The sequence below is a fragment of the Psammomys obesus genome, unplaced genomic scaffold, assembly GCF_907164565.1.
Source record: "Psammomys obesus unplaced genomic scaffold, mPsaObe1.curated_primary_1811, whole genome shotgun sequence".
Lineage (NCBI taxonomy): Eukaryota > Metazoa > Chordata > Mammalia > Rodentia > Muridae > Psammomys > Psammomys obesus.
Window position 1 is genome coordinate 19,385,242 of NW_026596051.1, and position 12,877 is coordinate 19,398,118.

Below are 12,877 nucleotides of genomic sequence, written 5' to 3' on the forward strand. Positions count from 1 at the left end.
ACACACACACACACACACACACACACACACACACACACACACACACAGACGTAGCTTCTCGTGCTCTTGGGATATGGTGAGGCATACTGAGTATGCATTCTGGCTGCCAAGCTATGTGCAAGTATGCTGTGACACCAAGAAAGGACCCAGGAACCTTGTGCCGGCTCTGCGAAAGCCTAGTCTAAACATGAGCATGAAGTTAAATGTACATCTCAGATCATTTCTGGTCCACAGGGAGTCGGTGTCCCTACTGGTGAGAGACACAGAGGAGGGCTGAAGTTTCATCCCAGTGTCAGCCATAGTGAGACCCTGAAAAGATGCACAGTAGGAGCCTGAGACCTTCTGAGTTACACACACTGACTCAGACTCTGAGAGCAACCTTTGGGGAGGGTCCACTAGCTGCTGTCAGTGGCCACGGTGCTAAGGATTTCATTTGTCTGTTGCAGGCACTGCGCTATGAGGCCATACATCATCTTGTATGAAACACAGTAGATGCAAAGAGGAGATAATCTTGTGAGCCACGCACAACCTCCAGTAAGCTGAGGGCTAGGAAGCACAGACCCTGGGATCTAAGTCCTGGCAAGGTCCTTGTTGTCCCTATGCCTCAGGCCTTCTTTCCTCCTGGCACACCCTTAATCAGACATTAGGCCCAGGGCGGATAGTAGGACCCTCAGGCAGAACAACCTCAAAGCAGCTGACAACACAGCTAGGCGTGAACCTCATTGTGGGAAGGATGAAGGACACACCTACTCCTGGGGCATCTCTGAGTTAGGTCTGCACAAAGATCAGATCTGGGCTCCTCAAACCCTCCATGCTGCCAGAGAGCTGCCAGGCTGCTGTGCTCTGGCAGGATTGGAGGGGCAGGAGGAGCCAGGCTGTCCCAGGTATCTCCAAGCACAGAAGTAGGCCTGCACTGTCATAGCCATGAAGCCTGAGCCGATCTTAGATCACACACTTCTCTGGCCCACACTGGAGAAGAGAGGAGGCAGGAACCTGGATTACCATGAGGACCTCTGTGAGCTGGCCAGGGAGGAGGCTCATGCTGAGGTGGGGCAGGAACAAGGCTGTGGAGGAGCTCAGCCCCAGTAGACTCATGGCTTTGGAGAAGATCTGGTGGAGAAGAAAGACAGCCCAGCAAAGAAGACAGCAGAGTGGGGAGAGCCAGCCCGGGAAAGGCAGCTGGCAAGCCCATACACATGGTCCAACAAGAGTAAGGGCCAAGAGCAGGGCCCAGCTGGAAAGGGTCCAGAGGAATTCACAGCAGGAGCCGAGGGCAATGACAGAGCTGATGATTAAGGGTGCTGTAGGCTCCCCTGTGGCACGGTCCCAGGAGATTGACATCAGCTGTCAGTGGCTGATGTGCAGCTCCGGGTCTGGACCTCCACACAAGTCTCCTTCTGCTGTTTGGGTTCCTATGGGAATAAAGTTTGATGGGGCAGCTGAGGCTAAGGCAGTCTTGACCCACTTAGACTCATGGTTGTTTTCTGACCCACCTGGGCCTCTCGCTTTCCCATGTAAATCATAAGACTGCAGGAACCCTCATTCTGAGGGTCTGCCAGGACATGTGTTCAAGGCTCCGCACAGCAGCCTACAGGACACATACCTTCCCTGCTACCACTGCTGCCCTGCAAAATACAGGTACCGGCTCTTGGCGATACAGGCAGCTTCCCAGAAGCAGGGCTGTGGTTTGATCCATTTCTGCCTAACCTTGCAAGGCTGGCAGGTGGCTTCTCATGAGTCTTGGGGGAGTCAGGGGAAGAAAGAATGAAGAAAGACAGATTTACTCTGTCCCCAAGCCATAGGGAAGGCCTCAGTGAGTAGTCAGGGAACCCAGGAATCAGCATTCTCCCAGACCATCCATTCAACAGGCATTTTCTTGGTGACAGTGTATATGTGAGATCTTAGCATTCAACCCAACACAGATACCTTGTGTAAGATGACAATCTGTATAAATTTTTAATACAAAACATGATACTTAAAAGCAGTTTCACGCCAGGCAACCCCTCCAGATCAAACCTTCACACCTATCTATACTGTAGCACTCTTGGGACCCATTCAGAGATGTGTTTGCCATCTAAATCTGGTGTGGGAACCGCAGCAGTTTGGAGGGGAAAGTCACAGGATGAGAGCTGCCTCTGAGGTGGCAGAACACCATGCCTGGAGCCACGCTCTGATTATACTGCCGGCAAGACAAAAATCAAAGGGAGCTCATTCTGAAGACAGCTCACAAAGCCGTCTCTTAAGAAGCGATAAAGAGCCGCTCAGCCTGTAATTGTTATTAAAAGCTCTCCTAATCACATTCCCACTTTCCAGCGAAGCCATCCATTCTCCAACAACAGGGAGTGGCTCGCACAGGTGTCCTGCAGGAGAGGGCCTTAGCAGCCCACACCACAGTCATCGTGGGGGCAGCGGCCAGATCCTCCCTTCTTAATCTCCTCACAAACGTGTTGTATGTTGTATGAAGCTCTCGGTTCTCAGGCTGTATTAGACTCTCAGGGGTTCTAGAAGGTTCTAGCTAGCCTTGCAGTGTCCTAGTCCCTGCAAAGGATGGGGTCACAGTAGGTCCTCCGCCTGTATCTAGCTTGGAAAAATCATTCTGTCCCCAGCACCAGGCTTCAGCCTGGTGTATGGTCACACCTTCGCCTGGATCCATGTGTGGATGGCTTGGAGCCTGACAAGGAGGCGTATGGAGACCTAGCTGCCTCCTGCAGAGAACCTAGATGGCTGAGTTGTAGACAGAGCCACGTTGGGATTGCTTCCCTAGCGGACACTCTGCCCATGGGGTTTCTGGGAGAAGGACAGCAGAGGCCGAGCTATCAAAACCAAAGGGGGGGCAATGGGCAGTCTTCAGTTTATACTCCTTACTTACACATGGGGAAAACAAGGCCCAGAGTGGTACCAGACAGCACAAGCCAGCAGACTGAGCCTGGAATATGGTAACGACCTGCCGTTTTCCTGCCTCTGGCAACATGGAACTGAGCTGAGCTAGACTGGCCTGGGTTAGCATGGACTCAGGGAGCCCAGTAAGCCTGGAAGAGTTCAGGCTACCCCTCCCTAGCAGGGCTGATTTTTGTCCCTTTTGAAACTGCAAGTGCCTCACTGCCCCGTCTCTCATCCCAGAGGTCTGCAGAGGAAGCCACAATCCTGAATGGGAACCAGCCTGCATAGAGGGTCCTTCCCAGAACTCTCTCCTGAGCCCACATTCCATTAACATCACAGCTTTCTGTTGTACAGGCTGCCCCAGAGGCTTAGAGGGGCCAAGGTTGTGCCTCCAGTCTATGCTGGAATCTTAGGCCTAACTTCACTGCTCCCTGCTCAACCTCCCTGGGAAGCCCTCCCTATCCTCACAACATCTGAAGCTCTCTTGGTTCTTTTTTTTTTTTTTAATATTTATTATCATATGTATATGAGTGTTCTATCTTCATGTACTCTTGCATGCCAGAACAGGGCATCGGATCACATTAGAGATGGTTGTGAGCCACCATGTGGTTGCTGGGAATTGAACTCAGGACCTCTGGAAGAACAGACAGTGCTCTTAACCACTGAGCCATCTCTCCAGCCCACTCTCTTGGTTCTTACTGCCCCTCTTCCTCCATACAGGGTTGCACCTCTGGGGCTGGCCCTTGGCAGAACTGCTGTTTTCTGTTGGCTCATCAAACAAACAAACAAATGACCGACAAAGCCACAGCTGGCCGATTAACAGGTTACCTACTAAATATGTAGACACAATCTGCAGGTTGCCCTGTTGAACCTAACCATACTGGTGCCAACACTGGGACGGCTGATACATATGACTTGGGAAACTCTCTAAGCAAAGTGGCTCTATCTATCTACCAAGCCTGGCCTTCAGCACCTACTTCCAAAGGTCGCTTCTCTCTCACACCATCGCAGCTATCGCAAGAAGGACCCATGGCAGGCACAGAGGCAGGATTCCTGGCAGGTAGAGGCCCCCACAGCTGCTCCCCACAGCATGGGCAGTGTCCTGCCTCCTTAACATAGACTCAAGAGAAGCTGGTTTAAGACTCCTACTACAAGGTGGATGATGGGTAACTCTCACCTTTCCTTTCAGTTCTCTGCCCTGGATTATGGGAGAGCAATGCCTCATTGCTTGAGCAGTTGCAAAGGAAGTGAGGTGGCTTATGTGATGCAGCAGGGAGGGTTCTGGGAAGAGGCAGAGAGAACTAAAACCAACCTAGCATCTTCCTCCCTACCCGCCAAAGCCTCAAGGCCAGGCTGCCCTGGTCCTCCTCAGTAGCCCTCCCACTTCTGTCCCCATTCTGTCCAGGGGGAAGCTTTCACAGTAGCAGAAGTCAAGGAGAGGAAAATACAAACCCAGATGACCTGCTTTAGCAGGCAAAATGGCATCCTGTTAAAAAGCAGTTGAGGGGGCTGGATTTCAGAGCACTGCTGGCTCTTGCCGAAGACCTGAGTTCAGTTTCAAGCAGTCATTAGGTGGCTCCAAACCACCTATAGCTCTAGTTCCAAGGGATCTAATGTCCTCTTCCAGCCTCCACGGGCACCAGGTCTACATATGGTACATATACGGACACACAGGTAAAAACTCATACACATAAAAAATAAAAACAGAAACCAACAAACAAAAATCCCTAAGTTAAAAAAAAAAAGAAAGAAAGAAAGCTGCTGAGTTCTGCGGCAACTCAGTGGGGACTCTGCAGCTCCTGTCCCACCTGGCTGACCTGCAGTGGGAGCTGCTTCAGTCTGTCTAGCTCCACTGTCCCTTGGACCTTTGCCTGAACTACAGCCACCAGAGTACATGGCACCCTCGACAGGAATTCCATCCCATGTTTCCATACCCTCTGCAGGATGCTCAGACACAGGCCTCAGGCCCTAACAGGGCTGCACCTCTGGAGTTGGCCCTTGGCAGAACTGCTGTTTTCCCTCCTTTGGCCCATCAAACAAACAAATGAATGACAAAGCTGCAGCTGGCCGATTAACAGGTTACCTACTAAAAGTCATTCCTTTAGATTTTTAGACCCTGAAACATCTGGTGACCTTGCAGGTAGCAGCAGGAGTATGACCTCTTTACTCCTTGATTCAGTGCCTCTGCTAACACAAAGCACACAAGCACTATGCTTAACTTGCAGAAAAGAATGTTTGTGGCTGGCCGCAGGAGGGCAGGGGTGACGACAAAGTCTGGTTGGCGAGTGTGTGTGTGTCTGTGTGTGTGTTCTGACGGTGTGGGCAGCATGACAGGAATGGAATGGTGAAGGCACCACCCAGCATGTCGTCTTCACACCCATTGCCCCATGCCTCTCTCCCTCTCCCTGTAAAAGCTGCCTCACATATGTGCCTCTCAACACGGAAATCTGAGGAAGAGAGCACCCTTGTCTCCTCAAGGCAAGGCCTCCAATAAACTCCACTTCAGCATCGCCTCCTCTTGTGCACACTAGCCTTCGAGCTGTGAACAGCTGAGGCCGCGTCCAGTAACAAGCTGCTGGGATTTCTCTTTTCCTACTGCCTCTGGGGCTCAGGTGCTGGGCTTGTGGGGAGCACTGTGCAGGGCTTACTCAAGTCTCCATGAGACGTGGGCTACATCCCATTTTCCTACTGGGAAACGAAGGCACAGAGAAGTGAACCGGGGTTTGAACTCTGCTCTGTCTGAGTCCTGTCCTATGATCTCGGAACTGCTTTTCTAGATTGAGTCCAGCATGCGGGTTGTTCTCCCAGCTTCATGCTGGGGTCTCCAGTTGGGCCAAGATACAGCCACACATCTGCAGGCAGGGTCTCCTATGGTCTTTCCTCTTCTACATCTAGATGGGGAGCAAGGACGGGAAATGCAGAACAAGAGACAGCAAGCAACACTGACGTGGAACCAAACTGTTCCCAGAGAGATGACGCCCTAGAGAAGGGCCTTGGAACCGCCTCCAGAGCTCTGAGCCAGCTGGAACTGATTCAGCCGCCAGCCCTGCTGACTCTTCTCCCTGCCTGCTTGCTGGATGTTGCCTCTGGGACAGGAGAAGATGGATGTGCCCTAGATAAGCATGCAGGCTCTCTACCAAGAGCCCACCTGATAGCTTCAAATAGCTTCAAATACACTCATCAAAATTAACCAAAGCGACAAGAGCTGGAAGGGGGGGGTGAATACCTCACACCAGACCAGTGTCCTGAAGCAGGAGCAGACCAGTGGTACAGGCAGCCGTGGAGAGCCAGATCCCAAGGGGCTGGCCACCCTGGGCTGGCACATACATACCTACCTTTCTTTTATTAGCTGGGCAGATATAGAAGTTGTCGATGACAGTGGTGACACCAGGCTGGAGAGTAAGCTTGGTGTAGGTTGTCCCAAAATCTGAGGACCTATGAGAACAGAGAGACAACTGTGAGCTCATATCCTCCAGGGGTAGGCAATCTAGCACCATGCTGTGTCAGCACAGGTAGAGCTGAGATATGGTCCTCTCCATCCTTCCAGGAGCATGTCCCCACCCAAAGTACAGGCAGGAGCCCGGGTTCCCTTGCAGACAAGTAGGTTTGCTAAGGTCTACAGCCCTGTCTGGAGTGAGGACTAGAAGTCAGAACTTTTGTTATTGTTGTTTTGGTTTTTGTTGTTGTTTGTTTCGTTTTGTTTTTGAGACAGGATCTCTCGGTGTAGCCCTGGATATCCTGGAACTCATTCTGTAGACTAGACTGACCTTGAACCAGGAGATCCTCTTGCCTCTGCTTCCCAAATGTGGGGATTAAAAGCATGTACCACCACCCCTTTCAGAAGCCACAACTTCTTGACCCTTCTATCTCTATGATACTTCACAAAGCCCCAAAGAGCTATACTGTTTTGTTCATTTTACAGAAGAGCAGTAGGCACTGAGAGGACAGTGTCCTGTATGAGACATCCCTCAGCTGACAAGCAGCAGACTTGAAGTTCAGATGCTGGCCCGTCCGATGCCAGGTCCCAGCTGGTTCAGTATGGCCACTGACTGACCTAAGGCCCCTCTGCTCTCATCCTCTCAGCCACTGCCTTCTCTGAATGCTCAGCTCCTCCAGGAGCATCCAGGCCCATGCTGATCACAGGGCCACAGGATAACAGAGGAAAGCTTGGTACCTCTGAGAATCAGACCCCAGAATCTATGCTACCAGGAGCTAGCCCAGTGAGCTCCTGTGGGAGTTTAAGCTCCCATAATTCCACACCACCTCCATTAAGTCCCCCCAATCCCTGTCCCCGGCTCCTTTCCTCTTCCTTAAAGTGAGGAGATGTAGGAGGAAAGTCCCAGTATTTCACTCACTACTGAAGCCTTCAGGCCAACAAAAACAAGAGGGAGAGGCATGCCCTAATCTTGTGCTTTAACCCACTGGCACATCAGACAATGGAACTGCCTCTTCACTGAAGTGTAAGTCACAATGGCGGCCTGTGATAACGTGTGGGACCTTGGACTGGAGAGATAGCTCAGCAGTTAAGAGTACTTGCTGCTCTTCCAGAGGACCTGAGTTTGATTCCCAGCTCCCATATGTAACTCTAGCTCGAGGGGTCCAATGTCTCTGTTCCCCTTGGGCACCTACACTCATGTGCACAAATAATCCCCATGCAGATCCACACCTACACACCAATTAAAAATAATAAAAATCCATATGGAATATGTGGGAACTGCAGACTATGCCAAGTGCACTGGGGCAGTAGGGATGTATAGGGACTCTGGCTGTGGTGAATGTTTGTGCCGAAGACCTCAGTACCACATGGAGCCTGGGCTTGAACCCTGGCTGTGATGCTGTCTGCCACCTGTACTTGCTGTGTGAGCTCAGCAGCATCTTCCCATTCTCTGGGCCTACAGAGAAGCTGGAGGAGGCCAAAGCTTCTTGCTCTGTGGCTGAAGTGAGGCCATGACACCTTAGTGTAAACACTCCACCCCACAGGAGCCTTCAACCCCCTTCCTCAGTCTACACTCACTATTCCTGCAGAGTTAGCTCCTCCCTGGATCTTCAGGTGAAGCAGTTCCAGGAAGATGGCTGTGTTTACTGTCACTGGGCTTGGTGGCCATAGGTCCCCAAGGTCCTTTATAAACCTCAGGGTCACAAGACAAGAGACAGCCCACCCCCATCTTCTGATTCTCAGAGTTGCCCAGCAGGGGTAGAGTCCCTAGGGACCATCTCGCTACTTCAGGCTTTCCTGGGAGGACTGGAGCAAGAGAACAAAGATGACACCATGAGCCCGCTGTCTAATCAGGGCATATTTGCTCTCCAAACCGCAGAGAATTGATTTTCATTGGTAAGGGGGAAGTGAGAGGCCCCATTAGCAGAAATCGATCCACACGCCCCGGAGCCCTGTAGAAACAATGGTTGTTTATAAGCTCAGTGCCCGTAGCCTAATGCAGCTGGGTCCTCCCTGGATGCACTTTCCAAGACCTGATCCTGTACCCCACCCCTTCCCTCTTTCTACCAACTGCCTCAGCTCCAGTCCAACAACTACCCCAGCCTCTTCCCCATCCTCTTCACTATAGGAGCTGCCCTAGCTGTGTAGTCGAGGGCTCCTGTGGACATGGGATAGCCACGGGGAGCAGCACCTAGTGACTACCCCTGTGGTCCAGGATACCTGTCAAGGGAGGGAGATGGGAAGATGCTAAGGAAGGCAGCAAAATGCAGTCACACCAGAAGAAGAATAGCAATGTAGGACCAGGGGGACCCAGTACCAGTGGGGTTCCTGGGTCATAGATATGTATGGATAAAGTGACACATGCACAGAGACCTGATGGGAGAAGGGAAAGGCTGTGCCTGCTAGGGAAAGGTACCTGCCTCTGATTGAACAGTATCTTTGAAAATACATCAGCCAAAAGCATGAGAGAAATGCTGATCTCACAGGTGTCATCATCAGGATTAGATGAGGCCACGCTGGAGGGTCCACATGAAGACAGAGGAAACTACTGGAGGGCTACAGCCCCCAGGAGCTGAAGGGAATGGAAAAAGGTTCTCTCCAGCAACATCCTCCCCCCCAAAGGAACTAGCTCCAAGATGCTGCCTCATCTCAGGGTTGGAACTTCCAGGACAGCAGAGGGGTCACTTTCAGTCCCTTAACATCATGCAGCATCCACAGGACACAGATGTGGCATTCCAAAGAGAGAGGGGAAGAAAGACAGAGACACATACATAGGGTAGAGAGACAGACAGACAGACAGACGGTGATGGAGGAGAGACAGATAGAAACAGATGGAGACAGAGAGAAAGGACACAGTGATTGAGACACAGACCAGGGATAGACAGACAGACAGTCAGGGCAGAGACATAGGGAGAGATATGCTGAGACATACAGATAGAGGAGAGAGTAGAAGAGTCAGACAGAAAAATAACGAGGTGGGTGGGGGATACAAGGAGGCAGCGCTGCAGATGAAGGTCCAAGGGACCCTGGGAAAGGCCAAGGGATTGTTAACAAGGACACCCGCAGTACCTCAGACCCAGCTGCCTTGCTTCTCATCTTACCCTGCCCGAACTGCTGACTCCCAATCCCCACATTCCATCCAGCATCTCCCTGCCCCTGGCCGGGCCCTTCCTGTCTCCATGCCTTGAGGCGTTCCACTGGGCAGAGTGGAGGCATTAGGGGACACGACATGGCAGGCAGCCTTCCTCAGAGGATGTGAGTATCCTAGGGCTGATGTAACAAACTCCCATCACAGTGCACAAAACACGATAGACTCAAAAAGTTCAGAGAAGTCAGAAATGGGGATTTGGGGGCTAAAACTGAGATGTTGGTCTCTTCTGGAAGCTGAGAGACAGCCTATGTCTTTGCCTGGTCTGCCCTGTAGGGCAGTGGTTCTCAATCTGTGGGTCATGACCCCTTTGGGGATTGAATGACACTTTCACAGGGGTTGCCTAAGACCATCGAAAAACCCAGATATTTACATTACTATTCCCAACAGTAGTAAAATTAGTTAGGAAGTAGCAACAAAATAACTTTATGGTTAGGAGGTCACCACAGCAACTGTGTTAAAGGGTCACAGCATTAGGACAGTTGAGGTCCCTTACAATGCTAGGCTGTGAGCATCTTTGAAGCCCAATCCCTGGGCTCTGTGTCTATCCTGATCGTCAACCACCCCTGAACAAAATTCCTCCTTTCCTGGTCCCTGCGATGACAATCCCAATAGTCACCCTCAGGAATGCTCAATCCCACATGCCAAGTCCCTTCCACAAGGGAGGAAACATTTGTACAGGCTCCAGGATTAGGATGTGAATTTATGAGTAACACCACCCTGTTGTCACTAGTGGGCATTTGATCCGGGTCTGGGGTGAGTGTAGGAGTGAGGTGAGAACAGTGCACAGTGGCTGGTGGGCTGGGGTGGGCTCCGGGGAACAACCAGGTCTGCAGCAACAAGAATAGGACAGAGAAGAGGTAGAGAGGGCTGGACAGGCTTTCCCGCACTACAGCACTGGCCACTTGAGTCCACAGCACATGGAAAGTGTGGTCCATCTGGCCACGTGGCAGAAAAACTGTAAAACACCGACTTCAAAGGCTCAGGGCTCAGGAAGAACGTAAACTACCTCATTGTCAGTTTTATGCAGATTACATATTGACATACTAATATTCTGGATATATTGAGTTAATTAAAATCATTACTAAAATTAATTTCACCTGCTCCTAGTTTTAGTTAATAGACTTCATTTTATTGCAGTTTCCAAATAACTACAAAACTGTGCAGTAAGCTCGGTTTGCCCACATGCCTGGCTCTACAAACAGCATCTCTCAGCCACTACCCTCAGAGGATACATCTGTCCCATGATGAGCCAACATATATACCATCGTCACAGAGCACATAATTCTGATGAGGGCCTCCTGGTCCAGCAGACCCAACATGACAGGCATCCATCACTGGCATCAAGCAGAATGGAGTCTTTCCATTGCCCTAAACACCCTCTAGACTCAGCCTGCTACCCACTTGGCCTCTAGCCATGGGCGACACTGATCTTTTCACTGTTGCTAGTTTTGCATCTTCTAGAATGTTATGTGGCTAGAGTCCCTCAGCAGGAGCCTTCCTTCCGTCTCTCACCCACAGGCTTAGGTTTCTTCCACATCATTATCACTACTATACTTTCTTTTTGTACTGTGACCACCAGAGCCTTGCACAACTCACATGGCCCCTATTCTTAACATGCTGGGTTCTGGACTTCGGGTCTGGATGCAGGTGAGGTCAGGGTAGGGTCAGCAGTGCCTCCGAGGGAAGGGCAGGGTCTGTGAGAGCACAGTCCTCACCTGAAAAATCCTGTCCCAGTGGGTCAGCTGAGTGGCCATGTGGCATGCACCTAGAGGGTACCTGGTTGCAGCATGCATCTCACCAGCTTTGTAACTGCCGCACAACATATTGTGTTGGGATGACCACTGTGGCCATACTTGGAATCAGGAGTTCAGACTATAGGGGTCAGAGCCCATCCTCAGGAGGGAGGGTTGGATGGTAACTTGAACTGGGCAAGAGACTGAGATATGGAAAGGGATGGAGGGAGCGCAGCGGGCACAGAGGCAAGTGACACTGCTCAGGGAGGTAGCTCTCAAGACCACGGTTGAGCTGGGAGTCAGGATGGCCCCTGCTGTGGACAGGGCCTGAACGGAGAGGAAATCAAGTTGGGGGTGACCCAAGGCTCTGTGCCACCTCCTCTGGTCCTTCTCTCACCTTCGCCTCCCCCACCCTGGGGAGGAGTTCCCACCCCAGGCTCAGTCCCCACTGCTCTGAGCTGCCAGGGCTCTGGACTGCCAACTCAGGAGTCGGCATCACCCTCCTTCTCTGAGACCCTGAGGAATGGAGTCAGCAGCCTCTGTGGTTCTTGTCATTGCAAAAGTTGTGACCATTGTCCTTAACCTGCAGGTACCCACACCTTTCAGTAACTGTCATCTGGTCCTAGCCCTGGACCCCTGGCACCAGTCGAATGGGTCCTCATAAAGTGGGTTACGGGGCAACTGGGCCTGGATGTGTCTTCCCAGTAGGCAGTTCTATGCAAGCCCACCTGCTTCTCAAGCAAACAGACACAGCCAACAATGGTGACAGGTGTACCTGTCAGGAGATGGAGAAGATAAGACCGGAAGAGGACAGGGATTATCGCATTTTCCCAGAAAGAGGACACAGCAGCCTCACTGGTGTCTCGCCGATGTGTTTTTAAAACCTCATATATTTTTCTTGAAAGCAAACAAAACTTCCAAGCCAAACCCCCACAGCATCTGTACAGCCCAGGCTGACCTCAGATTCACTGAGTAGCGGAGACTGGCTTTGAACTCCTGACCCTGACCCTAACCCTGTATTTTCAAAACTACACAAACTGCAGGACTTAAGCAACCCAGGCCATTCAAGCACTGGGAAGTGGGAGGAAAGTGGGTAAGAAGAAGAGTGAGGGTGGACCAGGCGAGTGGGAGGATGGATTAAGTTCTCCAAGCTGCCTTGGAACTACCTCAGGCTTCGGGCTTCAACACCGGCAATCATGCTGTCACAGTTCCAGATGCCAAGGCAGGGTTCTGAGCCTCCAGGAAAAAAATGTCCTGCTCCCACTTCCAGCTCCTGGGGGCTCCAGGTCTCCTTGGCTGGTGGTTGTATCAATCTAGAACTTATCTCTGTCTTCCCATGAGATTTGGGCCCTAAGTCCAGAGCTACATAAAGACCCCACATTGGTAAGGCTTTATATATTGTGGGATTCTGGAAAGACATGGGTTTGGGGTGTATTTGTTCAACTCACGTAGGCAGCTGTAGTTACTGAGCACTGACTGTTTACACACGTGATTCCAAATTAGATGCTCATGGCACCTGACTCTTGTTTCTAGCTTCTGCTTTTCACTGATGACACGGGGGGAACAGGCTGGAAATGGATAGCACCAGAACGCCCAAAACATTTGAGGTTTCACTAACCCCCAGCAGCCATTGACGCTGGAAGGAAATGCACAAGTCACAAGTCATAGGAAATCCCA

General features: G+C 51.3%; 1 protein-coding gene across 1 annotated transcript in view; it reads right to left on the reverse strand.

Moving 5' to 3' along the window:
- Sorcs2 (sortilin related VPS10 domain containing receptor 2) overlaps window positions 1-12,877 on the reverse strand; it is a 361,028-nt gene that overhangs the window by 125,008 nt on the left and 223,143 nt on the right. The window contains exon 3 of the mRNA XM_055624007.1: window positions 6,216-6,315. Coding sequence (XP_055479982.1) covers window positions 6,216-6,315 — 100 coding nt within the window. The remainder of the gene's footprint in view (window positions 1-6,215; window positions 6,316-12,877) is intronic.